The 20,629-nt window shown below is 37.4% G+C and overlaps 2 protein-coding genes across 2 annotated transcripts in view; both read right to left on the bottom strand.

Annotated features, from left to right (window-relative positions):
* Window positions 1–2,856, bottom strand: part of cacng8b (calcium channel, voltage-dependent, gamma subunit 8b) — a 10,125-nt gene extending 7,269 nt beyond the window's left edge. Inside the window, exon 1 of the mRNA XM_055013646.1 lies at window positions 2,607–2,856. Coding sequence (XP_054869621.1) covers window positions 2,607–2,856 — 250 coding nt within the window. The remainder of the gene's footprint in view (window positions 1–2,606) is intronic.
* cacng7b (calcium channel, voltage-dependent, gamma subunit 7b) lies at window positions 528–18,349 on the bottom strand. The gene is given in 8 exon segments (XM_055013582.1): window positions 528–3,177; window positions 3,180–3,408; window positions 3,410–3,472; window positions 5,200–5,345; window positions 12,030–12,170; window positions 12,704–12,790; window positions 13,830–14,025; window positions 18,109–18,349. Coding segments are annotated over 7 exon segments (1,041 nt in total). The 5' UTR covers window positions 18,109–18,349; the 3' UTR covers window positions 528–2,998.
* Window positions 18,350–20,629: the final 2,280 nt, after the last annotated feature.

The following is a 20,629-nucleotide window of genomic DNA, read 5'->3' as shown; positions in this document are numbered from 1 at the left end:
GCCACGCTGGAGGTTTATTAACGTTCAGATTCCTACAGATGAAACCAGAAACAAACTTCCTGCAGCTCATTTAAAGAGACAAAGAAAGGTGAAGAAGCTCCAGAGAGGGTTCTGGTGAGTTTTTCTGTGAAGGTCCACTGATTTTAAACCGGAACAAGAGGAAGAAAAACGGCCAACAAACTAGAAAACTCTGCTGTTCCAGTTTAGACGATAAAAACAAACATTTAGGAGCCTTAAAACAGAAAATAAAGCAGAGTTTAAATGAAAATAAATCCTGTTTCTGAAATATCAGCTCTGAAAACGTACAAAACAACCTCCGATGTGGTTAAAATGCACTTAAAAGACGTCAAAAAACACATTTTACCTGAAGGAAAAACAGAAAACGGATCAATTTATCAACAGGAAATTCATCTGCACCAGTTTGAATCATCTTCAGTCATTTTTCAAACTAAACTTCTATTTTCTTGAAAGGATTTCACACTTTTCTTTGAATGTTTGGGCCTTTAAAACTACATTTTTTTTAAACATAAACATAGATTTTTGTGTTCTGCCTTTCTAAAAAGATGATTTTATGATTGATTTTTTCTGATTTGATAGAAAAGTGACATGTTTTAGGTTGAAATACATCATTTTTTGCTTCTGGCTTCTAAAACTGGAGGATTTTGTGCTTTACTTTAGAGAATAAACTAAATAATTTTTTGGTTTCAATCTACTTTGACAGAAAAACAACAGATTTTTTCACCATTTTATAGCATGGAGTCAGAAAATTGATCAATTTATTAACAGGAAATGCATTTTTAAATCAATTTTTTGTCATTTTTCAAACTAAATTTCAAACTGTTTTCTGGTTCTGACTTCTAAATATACATGATTTTCTGCTTTATTTTGTTTCATCTGATAGAAAACTGACATTTTTTTGCTTCTGGTTTCTAAAACTGGAGGATTTTGTGCTTTACTTTGGATCATAAACTGAATATTTGTGGGTTTTTTTACAGATTTTTTCACGTTTCGTCGACTCACAGATCAGTCGGCAGCTGAAATAATCCCGCTTTTTATTTTCCAGATAATCCAGAATGAGAAACATTTAAAGGAAAAATTCTAAACTGAGAGGGTTTTTCTGCTTTTCTTTGGAGAGAAAACTGAACATTTGTAAAAATAATAAAGGACTTTTAAAATTATTGGTTTTTGTTCTGGCATTTAAAAGGAAATAATTTTGTGCTTCTTTTGTCATCTGGCAGCAAAGTGAATATTTTGGGGTTTTATTCTCCTCTGGAAAAAGAAAAAGATTTATTTTTTATTATTAGAGTCTGGAAAATATAAATATTATATCTTTTTGCAGTTTTTTCAAAATTATTCAGAAACAAATATTTAAAATTGAAAGAATTATAACAGATATTTAAAGATTTTTAAAACTGTATTATTTTGTCTTTTCTGACAGCAAACTGAATATTTTGGGGTTTAAATTGCTTTAGAACAAATAATAAAGGACTTTTAAACATTTTTCTTTTGGTTCTGGAATCTAAAATGAGATCATTTTGTGCTTTTCTTTGTCTGATCTGACAGAAAACTGAACATTTATTGTTGTTTACAGCTCTAAAGACACTGAAACGGATCAATATAATATTTTTTTCAATTTTTTCCAAATTATTCAGAAACAGAAACATTTGAATGTTGGGATTTGGTAAAAATAATAACAGACATGTAATCTTCAAAATAATCAAAATAATCTTTTGTTTGCGGCTCTAAACCTTTGAAAAACTTCAATATTATAGTTTTTATCTATTTTTTCTCAGATAATTAAGAAAAAAAACATTTGTAGACTAAAACTAGGCACCAAATAACAACAGATTATTTTAAAAAATGAGACTTAAATAATTCAGTTTGATTTAATTCAAGCAGGTGTTGATGTGAAGCATCTCTAGATTCTCCTGAACCCTGGAAAACCCAAAAACACATCAGCTTTTTCAAATATTTTTTATGTATTTATTGCTTGTTTCCTCTATGTATAAAATATAGAAAACTATATATATGTGTGTGTGTGTGTGTGTGTGTGTGTGTGTGTGTGTGTGTGTGTGTGTGTGTGTGTGTGTGTGTGTGTGTGTGCACTATCATCATAGTTATTTTTAAAAAAAATTGATTTCTTTTCTTACATTTTGCTGATTATTTTTCAGTATTTGGGTCTTTCAGGGTTAAATCCTTCGGCTCTAAGAAACGTTAGAATAAACTAAAATCAGAAAGCAGCCTGTAGTTATTATTTTAATGCTGAACGATCAGATAAACCAGCAGCTAAAAGCTTTAAATCGTCTCTAAACAGTCTTTAATCCTGTCTGAGTTCAGTCCAGGACCACTAGAGGGCGTCACTCCTCCAGTTCACAGCTCCAGACCTGGAGTCACAGACCTTCAGCAGCTCCTGTCCTCCTCCTGATATTCACATTTATTCATGTCTGAGTCATTTGTGTTGATAATTCTACCTGGACTGATGATGCAGAAAAGTCAGAAAAGACGAGAGAAGATTCAACGTTTTTACCGTTCGGATTAAAAATATTTAAAAAAAAAAAAAAAAACTACCAGCAGTTGGTGTGATCGCTTCCCTTCAAACCTCCAACATCTCCACAGTGGATCCATCTCCAGCAGCTCCAGCAGCTCCAGATGTTCAGTCTCCATCTGATGTCTCCTAATAGGGAGAGGAGGAGACTGAACATCTGGAGGTGGACTCCAGAAGTCCATCCTCCTCCACCTCCTCCACCTCCTCCCCCTCCAGATGTTCAGTCTCCTCCAGATGATCACTCTCCTCCTCCAGATGTTCTCCTCCATCTCCAGATGTTCAGTCTCCTCCAGAAGTCCATCCTCCTCCATCCTTCTCCACCTCCTCCCCCTCCAGATGTTCAGTCTCCTCCAGAAGTCCATCCTCCTCCATCCTTCTCCACCTCCTCCATCTCCAGATGTTCAGTCTCCTCCAGAAGTCCATCCTCCTCCATCCTTCTCCATCTGCTCCCTCCTAGCAGGGGGAGGCGCTCATGTGCATGTGAGTGTGGTAGTGAGGTGGAGGTGTGGGTGATGGAGGCCTGGTGAGGGGCAGCGCCTGGCCCTGGGGGGTGGGGGCCCTGGGGGTGGGGGCCCTGGGGGTGGGGGCCCTGGGGGTGTGGGGCCCGGGGCTGGGTGTGGGTGGAGGGGGGGGTACCCAGCCTGGTAGCTGGTGGAGGAGGAGGCGGAGGGCGGGCTGGTCTGCAGCGGCTGGAGGCTGGGTTTGGGCGGAGGCGTCTGGGTGAGCTGGATGGAGACGTCGCTGGAGGCGGAGGAGGCGCTGCGGGGCCGTTTGGGCGGAGGCCAGGAGGACTCCGGGTGGAGGAACTGGCCGCTGTAGTCGCTGCTCTCGGACAGGCGGGGGCGGTAGAGGGCCGGGTGGGGGGCGGTACATCTCCTCCTCAGCGTAGCGCTTCATGAACAGGTAGACGGACATCACACCTGCACCCTGAGGAGAGAAGATCCAGAGAAGATCAGAGACGGAATCTGAAATCTAAAAAACACAAACAACAGGCTGGAAATGAGAGGACAGACAGTAGAAAGGTGAGATGTGATCTGTTTAAATGTGTAGAAACTGTTAAAAAAAATAATGTTTTTATGGATTTCCAAAATACAGAAAAAAAGTCTGTTAAATTACAACCACTGTATTATTGTGTTATATTAACGTTCAAAAAAATCTGGTAAAAAGGAAAAAAATGATAAATTAAGACAAATGTGTGAATATATTTTAAAAGTATTTTTCTGCAAAAAAATCTTTAAAATATTAGAAATTTTTAAAAATAAAATAAAAAAATAAAAATCTAAAAAAAATTGATAGTGATTAACCAAAAAAATTACATTTTTTAAAGATTTTTTTTTGCATAAAAATACTTTAAAATATATTCACAAATTTACCTTAATTTTTTCCCCTTTTTTAGATTCTGGTAAAAAGGGGGAAAAAAAAGTTAAATTAAGACAAACGTATGAATATATTTTAAAAGTATTTTATGCAACAAAAAATCTTTAAAATATTAGAAATTTAAAATAAAAAATGACTGTGATTAACAACAAAGGCCTCCTTTTCCAGCCTGACGGCTTCCGTCACCGCTGGTGGACACCAGCAGGTTCTTGGGTTGCCATAACGACAGGAACCAGTGACCTTCAGACCACAGCTCCTAACAGCTGCTTCTGCAATGGAGGCTTTGAACATGGACCACTCAGACTCCATGTCCTCAACCTCCCCCAGGATGCAGGAGAAACTCTTCCAGAGGTGGGAGTTGAAAACCCCACAGACAGGTTCTCCACCAGACGTTCCCAGTTCACCCCTCAATCTATGACCAGCACAGAAGTCCAATAACAAAGCACTAGTCTGGTTCAGATCAGGCTGCTCCTCCCAATCACCTCCTCCAGGTTTCTCCATCGTTGCCCACGTGAGCGTTGAAGTTCCCCAGGAGAACGATGGAGTTCCCAGGTGGTCCCCCTTCCAGGAACCATCCAGAGACTCCAAGAAGGCCGAATCCTCTTAACTGCTGTTCAGTACATAAGAACAGACAACAGTCAGAGTTTTGTGCAACACGAAGTCTCAGAGAGGCGACCCTCTGGTTCTCCGGGGAAAACTCCAACAAAGCGGCGCTCAGCGATCAGGCGATCATCACACATCACTCTGGTATTCTGCATCTCTTTGTCTTTATTTTGTGTCTTTTATGGCCAATTTGTGGTTGTTTTGAGTGTCTTTGTGGGTGTCTTGTGTCTAATGTGGTCTTTTTGCATCTATCTGTGATAATTGTCTCTTTTTTGCTGTTTTATGTCTATTTGTGATTATTTTGTGTCTTTTTGGCTGTTTTAATTCTATTTGTGATTATTTATCATCTATTTGTGACCATTTTGCATCTCTTTCTTGCTCGTTTTTGTCTATTTGTGGTTGATTTGTGTCTCTTTGGGATTATTTTGCATCTCTGTTGTTATTTTGTGGCCATTTTTGTGTCTTTGTGGTTGTTTTGTCTTTTTATGATAATTTTGTGCCTCTTTTTCGTTGTTTTGTGTCTACTTGTGGTCATTTTGCATCTTTTTGCCCTTGTGTGTCTTTGTAGTCATTTTGTATCTCTTTGTGGTTGTTGTGTGTCATGTGACTGTTTTATGTCCATCTGTGATTATTTTGTGTCTCTTTGTGGTCGACACTTCCTGTCATCCACTGACCTCTTTGAGCAGGAAGGAGGAGGCGGCGAAGGCGAAGGACCAGCCGTAGTGGTAGTTGAAGAACTGCTCGGGTTCTCTGGGTCGGTTCATCACCTCGTCGTTGATGCTGGAGATGTAGAGCACCAGACCCACCACCAGACTGAGGCCTGGACGGAACACGAGCAGCGACAGACAGTCAGCGGAGAGTCAACGCTGAGAGACGACAGCAGATAATTAGCTTCTGGACGTGAACGGCGACGAGGAGGAGCAGCCGCAGAGACTCTTAACGAGGAAGGAGTCTGCGTTAGCAGAAAGATAACTGGAAGCAGAAATATGCACATTAATGCTGCAAAACCTGAGCAGTTTCTGGATGTTTTGTCTCATTTTTCATCACTGTGGGTTCGTTTTCCTGCAGCTCGATGGAAACAGAATAAAGAAAGAGAGCGAACTTAATTCAGAAGCAACATTAAACCAATATTCAGCACACTTCTTTATACAGTCTCAACCACAAAGAGACACAACGTGACCACAAAGAGACAGAAAACAACCACAAATAGACAAAAACAGCCACAAAAGACACAAAATAACAACAATGAGGAACAAAACCACAAGAAAGAGACAAAAAAACACCACAAATAGACATAAAATGAAGACATACAAAGAAGAGCAAAAAAATGTAAAATGTGACCATAAAAAGACACAAAATAATCATAAAAAGACATAAAACAACCACAAACGGACATAAAATAATCACAAATGGACATAAAACAGCCACATTAGACACAATACAGTCACAAAGAGAAATAAATCAACCACAAATAGAAAAAACTGCCAAAAATAGACATAAAATGGTCAAAGATAGATGCAAAAAGACCAAATTAGACACAAAGCAACCACAAATAGACTTAAAATGACCACAAAAGACACAGAATAATCAAAAAAAGACACAAAACGAGCATAAAAAGACACAAAATAATCCAAAAAGACACAAAACGACCACAAAAAGACACAAAATAATGTTAAATATATACAGGTCGACCACAAATGGAAATAAAATGACCACAAAGACACACAAAGTGTGCAAAAAGATGCAAAATGACGATAAAAAACTGAAAATAATAAAAAAAAAAACCACAAAAATAACAAAATTACCCCAAAAGACACAATGTAATGACAAAGAGATGGAAATTGTCACAAAGGGACATAAAACAGCTTAAAAGAGATTCAACATGGTGACAAATAAATGCAAAATAACCACAAAGAGACAAAAATGGCCACAAAAGACACAAAATAACGACAAAATAAGAGATGCAAAATGATCACAAATAGATGCTATAACACCACATTAAACACAAAACAATCAAAATGAGACACAAGACCAACGCAAAGAGAAACAAATCGACCACAAATGGACCTAAAATGACAACAAATGCACACAAACAAGGGCAAAAAAAGAAACATGATCACAATGAGATGTAAAATGACCACAAACAGACACAAAATATTCACACAGAGATGCAAAATAATGACAAATTGACACAACAGCTGCAAAGAGACACAAATCGACACCAAATATACCTAAAATGACCACAAAGACAAACACAAACAAGTGCAAAAAGATGCAAAATGACCAGAAAAAATAAACAATAATCAAAAAAAAAGACACAACACAACCACAAAAAGACACAAAGTAATGACAAAGAGATGCAAATTATCACAAATGGACATAAAACTGTTTAAAAGAGACACAAAATGGTCACAGAGAGATGTTAAAAGACCGCATTAGACACAAAACAATCACAGAGACACAAAATAATCAAAAAAAGACACAAAACAACCACAAATGGACCTAAAATGACAATGACATACAATCAAGTGCAAAAAAATGCAAAATGACTACAATTAGATGTAAAATGACCACAAACAGACATAAAATAATCCAAAAAACTCACAAAACAACCACAAATAGACATAAAACAGCCACAAGACACAAAATAATTTTAAAAAGACACAGCATGACCACAAAAAGGCACAAAATAATGACAAACAAACACAAATCGACCACAAATGGACCCCAAAAAATAAAAAAACACACAAATAAGCCACAAAGAGACATAAATAAGTGCAAAAAGATGCAAAATGACCATAAAAAGACACAAAACAATCACACAGACATGAAAAATAATAACAAATGGACACAAAACCACAAAGAGACACAAAATAATTAAAAAAGACACAAAACAATCAAAAATAAACACAAACTGACCATAAAGACACACAAACAAGTGCAAAAAGATGCAAAATAACCATGTAAAGACACAAAATATCCATAAAAAGACACAAAAAATCCACAAATAGACACAAAACAGCAAAAAACAGATACAAAATGGTCACAAACAGATGCAAAAAGACCAAATTAGACACAAATGGACAACAAAGAGACGTAAAATCATCACAGGAAGGACATAAAAGCGGCTGATGGATTAATCCAGAAAATAATTAACAGATTAATTGATAATAAAAACCAATCGTCGGCTGCAGCTTCAGCTCTGAAGTAGCGTGTTGTGAGTTTATGAAGTAAAACCAGCAGCAAAGTGACCTCAAGCTCCAAATAAATTTACATATTTAAGCAGATTTTCACAGAATTAGTGAAAATATCTCCTCATTATGTAGACAGACAGACAGACAGACAGATAGATAGACTATAGATAGATAGATAGATAGACTATAGATAGACTATAGATAGATAGATAGATAGATAGATAGACTACAGATAGATAGATAGATGATAGACTATAGATAGATAGATAGATAGATAGATAGACTACAGATAGATAGATAGATGATAGACTATAGATAGATAGATAGATAGATTAAACCTTTATTGATCCCACAGTGGGGAAATTTACAATGCGTTTCATCTTTTACCCATATTCATAGGGGAATTTCTGCAGAGATACATTTAAATTCAACTATTTCTGTCCTTAAGCTCATCTTAAAGCTATTATATTTGGTGTTTTTCTTGAAAAATCCCAAAAAATAGGAGTTTTTTCTGCGTTTTAGTCCTAACTGAAGCGGTGAGACTTTCTCCTGATGACAGAATGAATCTCGTCAGCCGGCAGCAGCAGCACATCCAACATTAAAACCCTCTTCTTCTTCTTCTCCTTCTTCTTCTTCTTCCAGGAACACCAGCAGCCTCTCACATGTTAAATGCATGAGATAGAAACATATGGCTCTCAATCAATATTCACAGAAAGCTGCAGGAGGGTATTTATAGCAGCTGTGTGCCGTCAGCCCTCACAGTAACGGAGGTTTAAACATGTCCATTTAAGACCGGACAGAGGAGAAAATGCAGAAACCGTGCTGCTGTCGATCCTGAAGAAGAACAACATCTTCATCTGAGAGGGAAAAGAGCAGGATGGGAGGAAGATGGAGGAAAAAGCTGCAGGATGTCACACATAAACCAGCTGAAAAGAGACACAAAATGGTCACAAATGGAAAGAAAACAACCAAAAAAAGACATAGAAGAATCACAAAAGACGCAAAATAATCACAAATAGACATAAACCAGCTTAAAGAGACACAAAATGGCCACAAATAGACACAAAACAACCGCAAAAAGACATAAAATGATCACAAAGAGACACAAAATAACCACAAAGAGACACAAAATAACCACAAAAGATGCTAAATAATCACAAACAGACAAAAAAAAGGCAAAAAGAGAAACAAAACGGCCTCAAAAAGACACAAAATTACCACAAATAAACATAAACCAGCGTCAAAGAGACATAAAAGGGTCATAGATAGATGGAAAACGACTGCAAAGACACAAAATCACTGCAAAGCGACACAAATCGATCACAAATAGACAGAAAATGACCACAGAGACACATAAACAACCGCAAAAAGGTGCAAAATGACCACAAAGAGACACAAAACAATCATAAAAGGACACAAAACAACCACCAATAGACATAAAATGACCACAAAGACACACAAACAAGTGCAAAAAAAGCAGATTTCAGACTGAGGTTGCAGCTCTAACTAAACCCTGTGAATGGAGCTTCTCCATCAGCTGATTATCACCCTGTAATCACAGAGGAAGACGCTGCGACACGTCGCTGCTCGCAAACATTACGTAACCTGCTGCCTTATGTAACTGCTCTTATTCTGCTGCAGAGACGCTCCAGAAGCTCCTCAGAGCGAAGCTTCGTCCTCCTGCACGGAGTCCAGAGGATCGGCTTCACTCTGATCGGAGGACAGGAGGAAGATCTGAACATCAGAGCCCTCTGCTGTCAGAGGAGCTCCACCACACCCAGGAGCTAAATCAGCTGATTATACACAAATCCTGCTCCTGGTCACGCATTGAGCTTCATAAAATGATGCAAAACTACCCCAAAAAGACACAAAATAATGACAAAGAGATGAAAATGATCACAAATGGATACAAAACAGACAGAAAGACACATAAATAGACTACAAATAGACCTAAAATGACCACAAATAGATGCAAAAATACTATAAATAGAAAAAAAACAAACACAAAGAGACACAAATAGACCATAAATAGACACAAAATGACCACCAAAGATGCAAATTGACCACAAAAACCCCCAAAATAATCATAAAAAGACACAACACAACAACAAAAAGTCACAAAACTGCCCCAAAAAGACACAAAATAAAGACAAATGTACACAAATCAACCACAACTGTACATAAAATGAGCAGAAAGACACACAAACAAGTGCAAAAAGATGCAAAATGACCACAAGGAGACACATAATAATCACAACAAGACACCAAACAATCACAAATAGACCCAAAACAGTCACAAAGAGACACAAAATAATCACAGAAGACACAAAAATAGTCACAAATAGACAAAACAGTCAAAAAGAGACACAAAATGACCACAAAGACACGAAATAATCACAAAAAGACACAAAACAGCCACAGAGACAGAAAATAATCATAAAATATGCAAAATAGTCACAAATAGACATAAAATAGTCAAAAAGAGATGCAAACTGGGCACAAATACATGTAAAAAGACAATAAATAAACACAAAACAACCACAAAGAGACACAAATCGACCATAAACAGACATAAAATGACCAAAGACACACACAAAAACTGCAAAATCAGCAGCTCCAGGTGCTTGGAGGACGTTTTAACACAAATCCTGCTCCTGGTACAGTTTGATTTCAGGACATGTGCAGCTTTCGCCTCATATCTGAGCAGATTCTGAAGCAAAAGTTTGTTTGTGACGCATTTAGCTTCATAAAATGACATAAAACTAACACAAAAAGATGCAAAATAATGACAAAGAGATGCAAATTATCACAAATGGACAAAAAACAGCCAGAAAGGGACACAAATACACACAAAATGACCACAAAAGACATACAATAATCACACAGAGACGCAACATAATGACAAATGGACATAAAACAGCCACAAGAGACACAAAACAACCACAAATATACAGAAATTAACCACAAATGAAATTAAAATGACCACAAAGACACACAAGTGCAAAAAGATGCAAAATAATCAGAATCTGGATGCACTGAGCCCTTCTCTAACTACCTATGTATTTACTATATATACCATTATTGCATTACATTCACTCTGTTTCTTTCTGTGTCCTTTCTCTGAGTGTCCCTGGTCCCAGAGCTGGATGCTGGATGCTTCAGATGTGTGGCTGTGTTTTATGGTCCTTGTGTCCCACCCCCCCACCTCTCTATCTCTACCCCTCTATCTCTACCCCTCTATCTGTATCCCTCTATCTCTACCTCTACCCCTCTATCTCTACCCCTCTATCTGTATCCCTCTACCTCTACCTCTACCCCTCTATCTCTACCTCTATCCCTCTATCTCTACCTCTCTACCTCTTCTGTCCCTCTCAACCCGCCCGGCCAGCAGCAGATGGTTCCCCCACATTAGAGCCGGGTTCTGCTCGAGGTTTTTTTCCCTGTTAAAAGGGTGTTTTCCTGCCACTGTCTCCTTAGGGCTGCTCTGGGGGTCAGGCATATGGGTTCTGTAAAGCGTCTCGAGACAATTTGACTGTAATTGGCGCTATATAAATAAAATTGAATTGAATTGAATTGAATTGATACACCTAAAATGATCACAAAGAGACACACAAATGCAAAAAGATGCAAAATGACCACAAAAAACATAGTCATCAAAAAGACACAAAACAACCACAAAAAGACAGAAAATAATGACAAATATGCACAAATCGACCATAAATAGATATAAAATGACCACAAAGACACACAAACAACTGCAAAAAGATGCAAAATTACCACAAAGAGACACAATATGAAAAAGACACAAAACAATCACAAATAGACACAAAACAGCCACAAATAGACATAAAAAGACACACAAAACGACCAAAAAGAGACACAAAATGGTCACAAATAGATGTAAAAAGACCATATTACACACAAAAAACCACAATACGACCACAAAAAGACACAAAATGATGACAAATGTATACAAATCGACCACAAATAAACATAAAATGACCACAAATAGACATAAAACAGTCAAAATGGAGACACAAAATGATCACAAATAGACATGAAATGACCACAAATAGACATAAAACAGTCAAAAAGAGACACAAAATGATCACAAATAGATGCTCATCAATCAGGAAACACTGTGTTGAAGAAGAAAAAGTTTTTTTCTTCACATTTCTGCTCAGCTGGGCCAATAAAAGACACACTGTATGTGAAGAGCAGCTTGTAGAATCTACCATCCTCTGGAGTAAACCTGAGATCTGATCACCTGTACAGGTAAAACCGGAGCCGCCACAGAGCACCTATCCCACCTGAGAGGATGAAGAAGATGCCGGAGACGAAGGCCAGGATGGTCCTCTGGGGACGGATGTGTCCGATGTTACTGATGACGAAGGCGGTGAAGACGAAGAGCAGCGACACCATGGGGAAGGGCGTGGCGGTCCGAACCATCTCTGCAGACGGAGGGGGGGGGGTGAGTTACACAGAATTACACATTCTGAGATTCAACACGTCTGATTTTACTGATTTATTCCTGCTGAGCTCCTCTGCAGCTAGATGAAGTTTAGAAGAGTCTGACTAGACTCCTGTAGAGCTGGATGTACAAACACACACACATCTGTGGTTGTTTTCTGTCTATTTGTGGTTGTTTTGTATCTCTTTGTGATTGTTTTGTGTCTCTTCATGGTTGTTTTGTGTTTCTTTGTGGTTTTTTTGTATCTGTTTGTAGTTGTTTTGTGCATAATGTCTTGTTTTTACATCTATTTGTACTTCAGGTTAGACTGTAAAATCCACAACAGTTTACAAAACCAGAAATATTCACATTTAAGGAGCTGAAATCACAGAATTTAGACCGTTTCACTTTTAAAAATGTGCTTAAATCCATGAATCGATCAGCTGGTTGTTCAATAAAATGTCTAAAAACTGTGAAAGATGTTTTCCTAAGCCCACTATAAACCGTTTGCCATCAGATTTCAGGATCACCTACTCAGGATGTTCGCTGTGTTTTCCGTCGTGATCTCAATATCGGGCTCGGTGAAGTATTCTGACGCCACACATTTCCCGTTTTCTGATCCTGAGAGGAAACACAGAAGACAGAAAAACCAAAATAGTCAAGTTCAGCTTTTAGAGAAGAGAGTCAGTGATGCACGAAGGAACAACAAAACCAAGAAGAGCAGCAGAGAAACGTCATTCTGGAGGAAACAAACTCAAACCCACAGCAGAATAACCTCGAAATAACCACAACTCCTCATGGTTCCTCTGTTTGAGTGCAAAATGTTCACATTTAAGGAATTATCTTTTCACTAAACATCACGAACAACCTGAATATGAATTCAATTTCATCAACATTCAGCCTCAGGTTATCATTTCCACATGACAACTTCTAGATCACAGAGTGTCGACAAAGGAACACAACATTTAGTCACTTGGAACTGAATGATGTAGGGCTTTACTGTATGATCAAAACGACAAAAACAAGACACAAAATGGCAAAAAATGAGACAAATGACTTGAAACAAAACAAAAAATGAGACAAATGACGTGAAACAAAACATTAGACAAAAAAGTTACAAAAGCAACAAAACAAAGGACCAACAACAAAAATGAGACAAAAAATTACACAAAATGACTAAACGATACACAAAATGACAAAAATGGCACACAAAGCGACAAAACAAGACACAAAACGTCAAAAACGAGACACAAAACAACAAACAAGACACAAAACAAAAATGAGACACAAAATGACAGAAATGAGGCACAAAACAACAAAAGCAAGATACAAAATTACAAAAATGACACAAAAAAATGACAAAAATGGGACAAACGACAAAAGACAAAACAAAAAAGAGAGAAAGAACTGTTAGAATTTATACTGTTAATTTCTAAAACCCCACAGAGCAGTTAAGGATTGGCTGTAGAGGCGTCGTTAGGCTCCTCCTACATTAATAAATAAACAAACAAACAGATAAATAAACAAATAAAGTCCTCTGACCTGTGTCTCCTACATTAATAAATAAACAAACAAACAGATAAATAAATAAATAAATAAAGTCCTCTGACCCGTGTCTCCTACATGAATAAATAAATAAATAAAGTCCTCTGACCCGTACCGGCCACGAAGCAGACCCTCCACAGGCCCGAGTGCAGCGCCATCTTCACCTCCATGCTCTGGTTCTGCTGCAGGATGACGCCCTCCACCATGATGAGCCAGTAGTCTGTGGACACGGCCACGCCCACCAGCAGTAGCCCACAGGCCCCGAACACCGTGGACAGGATGGTGAGGGCCCTGCTGCTGCACGAGCTCATCTACAGAGACAACCAATCAGAGTAGGGATCAGAGTGGAGGTCTGACTCAGAATATCTGAGAAAAACATAATATTTTTTCTTGTTTTTGTTGTTTATTGTCTTTTTTAAAATAAAATACTCCATGATTCAGAAAGTGACCAGCAGAGAGTTAGTGTCCTCTGGAAGGACTGTTATCTGTTATCATCATGATGCTGCATCATCAGGTTTCATGTTGTCATGAATAATTCAAGCAGCTGCTGTTTCTCACCTGGATTTATCCTCTGATTCTACTGAACAACATTCAGACATCAGTGTTTCTGCTTCAGAGTCTGATAATCAGACACAAAACCACTAAAAATGCACAAACAGGACAAAACAAAACAAAAAAGAGACAAAAAGTTAGACAAAAAGGTTACAAAGCGACAAAAAACAGAACCAACGACACAAATGAGACAAAAAATCCACAAAATGACAAAAATGAGAAACAAAACAACAAAAACCAAACGACAAAAGTCAGACAAAAAAGACAACAAAAAAGCAAGACAAAATGCTACAAAAATGAGACACAAAACGACTAAAACGAGACAAAAAAACCAAAACAAAACAAAAAATAGACAAAAAATAGACAAATGACACAAAAAAAAGAGAGAAAATTAGATAAAAAGGTTACAAAGCGACAAAAAAAGAACCAGCGACACAAATAAGACAAAAAAATGAAACGACAAACATGAGAAACAAAGTGACACACAAAATGTCATAAATGACACACAAAGCAACAAAAATGACACACAAAACGACAAAAACAAGACACAAAACAACAAAAATGACACAAAGTGACAAAAATGACACACAAAATGACAAAAACAAGAAACAAAATGACAAAAATGACACACAAAATGTCAAAAATGACACAAAGCGACAAAAACTGCACAAATCACACAAAAACCACACAAAATAAAAACGAGAAATAAAACGACAAAAATGATACAAAATGTCAAAAATGAAACACAAAGCAACAAAAACGACACACAAAACGAAGAGCAAAATGACAGAAAATCAGACAAACAACACAAAAAACGAGACAAAAAATTTAACAAAAAAGTTACAAAACAACAAAAAAATGGATAAATGACACAAGCGAGACACAAAATGACAAAAATGAGACACAAAATGACTAAAGAACAACGAACAATCTAGTATTTTACTTTATGATCTAAACAACTTGTCATGGTCTAGAAATGATTTTAAATTTATAGTTTTACTAATTTACAATCTGCAGTTAATGTCTTCTCTGGAATTTTTACACTTTGAGGGCCGGATTGGACCCTCTGGAGGACCGCTTTTGGCCCACGAGCCGCATGTTGGACACTCCTGGCTTCTTTCCAAACAGAATAATTCCAGTTTTCTGCAGAATAATCCTACATTTTTCCTTTAAAACATTATTTCAGACCCACAGTGACTGTTGCTGCTCCTCATCTGACCACCTGAGGAGCTTTAAAGTAGAAATGTGTCGTTTTTCTGTCGACTTTATTCCGTTTTTCAGCTCCAGCAGCTCCAGATTTAACTCTTCTTCTTTTTAAAGTTCAGTTTATTTCTCTGATTAAAGCAGCAGCTGCTTAAAAACACGATAAATCTAAAGAGATTTTACTTTTACAGAGGTTCCTCCATCTTGTCCTGGAGTTTGAAAAGGAGCCACGCCCCCAGAACTAGCCCTAATCTGATTGGACAATAGGTGTGTCCTGATTGATCGGTTTAAACTGGAGAGGCGGGACTTCCTGCCGGTACAAAGGAGTGTACTGGGAGGGAAGCAGAAGTTTTTCAACTCATTTTAGACAGTTTTTAAGTAAATTAATGAAGATTTTATGTAATTTTATGTAATTTTAGTCCTTTTAGACAAGATTTCTGTTCCTTTTAAACAGTTTTTACCTGATTTTAGATGAGTTTCAGGTCATTTTGGACATTTTTGAGTCATTTTGCTGAAGTATTGAATCATTTTAGACAGTTTTAAAGTAAATTTATACAGGTTTCATGTCAATTTAGGTAATTTTGAGTCCTTTTGGACATTTTTTAAGAATAATTTCAGACAACTAGACAGTGTTAAATCATTTTAGACAAGTTTTAAGTCATTTTAGGTCATTTTGAGTAATTTCACACAATTATTGAAGCATTTCAAACAGTTTTAAAGTAAATTAATCCAGGTTTCATGTCATTTTCTGCAAATTTTAGTGCTTTTGGACATTTTTTAAATTCTTTTTTGACAACTAGACAGTGTCTAACTCCTTTTGGACAAGTTTTGAGTCGTTTTGGGTCATTTTGGACAAGTTTTCAAAGTATTTCAGAAAGTTTTTACCTCATTTTAGACGAGTTTCAGGTAATTTTGGACATTTTTTACAGTTCTTTTTTGACAACTAGACAGTGTCTACCTCCTTTTGGACAAATTTTGAATAATTTTAGGTGATTTTGAGTCATTTTAGACACATTTTCATAGTATTTCAGGAAACCTTTACCTCATTTTAGACAAGTTTCAGTTCATTTTGGACATTTTGAGTCTGCAGAAAATTCCTCCATTTTTTTCCACAAAAAATCACAGAAAAGTTGAATATGTCAGATTGACTTACAGCTTTACTTGTGCAATTTAAGCTGATCCATAAATGATGTGATTTGCATCTAAACAAATGACATCAATCTTTTTTCATATTGTGCAGCTCTGCATGAAACCAACCTGATTATTTCACCAATAATCTGAAAAACGCTGAATATCTGATGGCATGATTGATCTGTGAGGCCTAAACTGACACCCAGAGGAGAGTTTTAATGTTCAACTGTGAAGATGAACTCGGACATCTTCCAGAAAACAGAAGACAAACTGATTCAGTTTGTAGGAAACCAGCAGAAGAACGAATCAGTTTGAATGAATTCTGATCAGAAATCAAATGAATGCTGCAGGAAATTACAGACTTTTCTTTTAGTAGTTTCCTGCAGCATTTGTGTGATTTTCTGACTAAGAATCTCATGAGTTTTGGTCAGAAACTGCAGGAAACTGCAGCATTCGTGTGATTTGTGAGCAGAAATCCCAGAGAGCTGCTCATCCTCAGAGTAACGAGGCGGTTGGATGTTCTGGAGACGCCACCAGGGGGACGAAGAGCTCTGAGTCCATCTGCAGCTGGAGGAGGAGAACCTGGAGGACCTGGAGAACCTGGAGGAGAACCAGGACCTTCTCCTGGATCTCCTGGAGCTTTAATGCACATTAAAATGTCAGATTACTGCAGATTAGGACTATAGACTCATATTTTGGGACATTTTCTTGTCCTTTCATATCACATTTCTCATTTTTGATTCAATTTATAGATTTTTCTGTAGAATTTTTGAATTTTTGATGCTTTTGCAGAATTTTTACTTTATATTCAGCTTTTAATGCACATCTAAGAGAAATAATGACAAATTATATTGTTAAATGTAATAATTTTCAGATTTTTTGCCATTTTTGTTTGTTTTTTAATCATATTTCTCATTTTTTATTCATTTATATATTTTTCTGTCCAATTTTCTTTGAATCTTTGATGCTTTTGCAGCATTTTCACCTCATATTCAGCCTTTAATGCCCATTAAACTGACGGAAGAGCCAGGTTCCTCCAGCCAGGAGGTCCAAGACAACCAGGATCTCCTCCTGGAGAAGGAGGTCCAGGAGATCCAGCTTGAGCACCCCACGTGTACGCGCGTGCACGCCGAGAGCGCGCGTGAAAGGTTAGTTAGTGCTAAACTGACCGACGGTCATGAGCGGCTCGTGAGCTTCTCGGAGCTGCGCAAAAAAAAAAAATAAATACATTAAAAAATTACGCACGTCCACGCGGCGGACCCTCCGTGATCCGCGTGTCCGTGTCCGTGCACAGATGATGTGCGCAGCGGCTCGTCCAGGAGCTGCTTCAGTCTCTGAGAGGAGTTGGAGCAAAAACCGCTGCGGAAAAACTTGGATCGGATTTTTCTTCTGTGCGCAAAAAAACATAACAATAAAATTTAAATTAAAAAAAAATTGTTTGCGCGTGTGTCTCCACGAGCACGTTAAAGCCACCGGAACCGTCAGAATTAAACAGCAGCGACACTCACCGCGACACCGGAGTCGTGCGTCGGTAGTCCAGAAACAGAACACCGGGAGGCGGGCTGGCTGTCGGTCTCCTCTCCGGTCTCCTCCCCGGTCTCCTCTCCGGTCTCCTCTCCGGTGCCCCTAAACCCCCGCAGCCATCCTCCGTATCCGTCCGCTCCTCCTCGGTCCGTCCCGGGCACTGCGGTGCTCCAGCTCCGGCTACCGGAGAGACATACCGGAGCTGGAGCAGGAGGGGGAGAGAGGGGGAGAGGGGTGAGGCAGGAGGGAGGAGGGAGAGGAGTTCATGTCAAACCACAGCATCCCATAATATCCAGCCGTTACACAGTAATCTGACAGTTTAACAGACATGAAAGGCTGAATATGAGGTGAAAATCCTGCAAAAGCATGAAAGACTCAGAAAATTGTATAGAAAAATCTATGAACAAAAAATGAGAAATATAAAAAAGACAGGAAAATGTCCAAAAAATATGAGTCTATAGTAGAAATTTGCAGCAATCTGTCAGTTTAATGTGCATTTATATATATATATATATATATATATATATATATATATATATATATATGTATATATATATATATGTGTGTGTGTGTGTGTGTGTGTGTGTGTGTGTGTGTGTAATTTTTTTCCAGGGTTAAATAACTCTTATCAGTATTTTTATTGTCTACATTCAAAGGAATCTGTACAACTTTGTTAAAATCTGTGCAAGGATTGAATTTCTGCATAAAATATTCTGTGAAAACTCGTTTTTTACATGTTAGATGTACAACTTTAAATCTGAGCAGAAAAGACACCAGAACAGCTGCTACTGGAGAAAAACACCTGATTTCTCACCTGCAATCCAAAACTTCTAGCAGCATGTTTTGATGATATAGTGTAAGAATTTTGAGGTAAATATCATAAATATATGCAATAAATAAGCAAGATGGAGTGTAGAGAGGATGCAGGCTACAAACTGAGCTCCAGATTTCACACATTTCCAGTTTTAAAGTTGAACTCTGAGCAGAAGAGGAGTGCTGCCCTGGATCTGATGATTGAATCCTGATGAACAGCAGCTCCTAACCTCCTCCCTCTCCTCCTTTGTCTCCCGTGGTCCGTGTCCCAAACTCTATTTTTAGCCGCTGGCTGGTGGAGGAATCCTGTATTTATAGTAACGATATCAATAGTCTGCAGCACACTCTGACCTCAGGCCCTGAGAGGAGGAGGAGGAGGAGGAGCAGGGAGGGATGCAGATAGAGGAGGAGATGGATGAGGTGTCGTCACGGCGACAGTGAATGATGGAGCTTCGGTTACATGAAGCCTAATGCTGTCAAGGCTGGCGGAAGAGGTTTTAAACTCCAGAGAGGAGCAGAGAAACTGACGTGTTGAAGAGATCCAGCAGCTGTTTTAACATCAGCACACATAAACTCCTGCATTATGGAGAGTTTCTGCATTTAAAACACTCTGGGGATCTAGTTTTATAGGAATATGGAAGAATCGCTGCAGTATCAGTGTTTTTATAACACAAATATCAACCTAGGATCGTTATTTTACATATTCCAAGGAGAAGACTCTGGGAAAAAATCAATCAAATCTGAATTTCTACATAAAATAATCTGTGAAAAATATTTTTTTCAATATATGATATGTGCAACTTTAATAAAATCTGTGCAACATCTAATTTTGTACATCAAGTAATCTTTGCAAAACCCATTTCCTACATATAGAAGAATATATGCAGTTTAAATGTTTTTCTTCTCATTAACCCTGTAAGACCCAAATCTAGAAAAAAATAGCAAAACAATATGTAAATAAAATAAACAAACAAAAAATTACATGTATATATATATATATATATATATATATATATATATAAAAATAAAAAAAAAACCCAAACCTAGAAAAAAAATTAGCAAAATTAAATGAAATGAACCAAAAATGTAATTATATATATATAAAAAGTCAAATATAGGCAAAATTGCAAATAAAATAAAAATAAAACTATATATATATATATATATATATATATATATATATATATATATGTGTGTGTGTGTGTGTATGTATATATAACTTATATGTTTTATATATATATACACACATATATATATAACATATATATTTGTGTGTATGCGAAATGCATCATCAAGACAAGATGGAGAAAAAACAACAAAATATGATCTGTTAGTGACCAAAACATTTAGACTGAGGTGTTTGTAGGATGATCATTCCACATAAAATCCATCAAATCTGAAGTAAAACTCTTTATCTGCTGTAACTGTAGTATCTTTGCAAAGTTTTACCTTCACACTGTGAGTATTTTCAGAGTTACAGGCCCTGGTTTCTGTTCTATAACCAACTTTTAGCATCAACATCTTCTTGGTATGAAACATACACTAGTGTTCAACAGTTTGGGGTCAAAACTCCCACTTTTATCCATGTGCTAACATAACTGCACAAGGGTTTTCTAATCATCAATGAGCCTTTCAACACCATTAGCTAACACAATGTAGCATTAGAACACAGGAGTGATGGTTGCTGGAAAT

The sequence above is a fragment of the Amphiprion ocellaris genome, chromosome 9 (assembly GCF_022539595.1).
Source record: "Amphiprion ocellaris isolate individual 3 ecotype Okinawa chromosome 9, ASM2253959v1, whole genome shotgun sequence".
NCBI lineage: Eukaryota > Metazoa > Chordata > Actinopteri > Pomacentridae > Amphiprion > Amphiprion ocellaris.
Note: the sequence above shows the minus strand (reverse complement) of the source record. Positions and strands in the feature narration are given on the sequence as shown.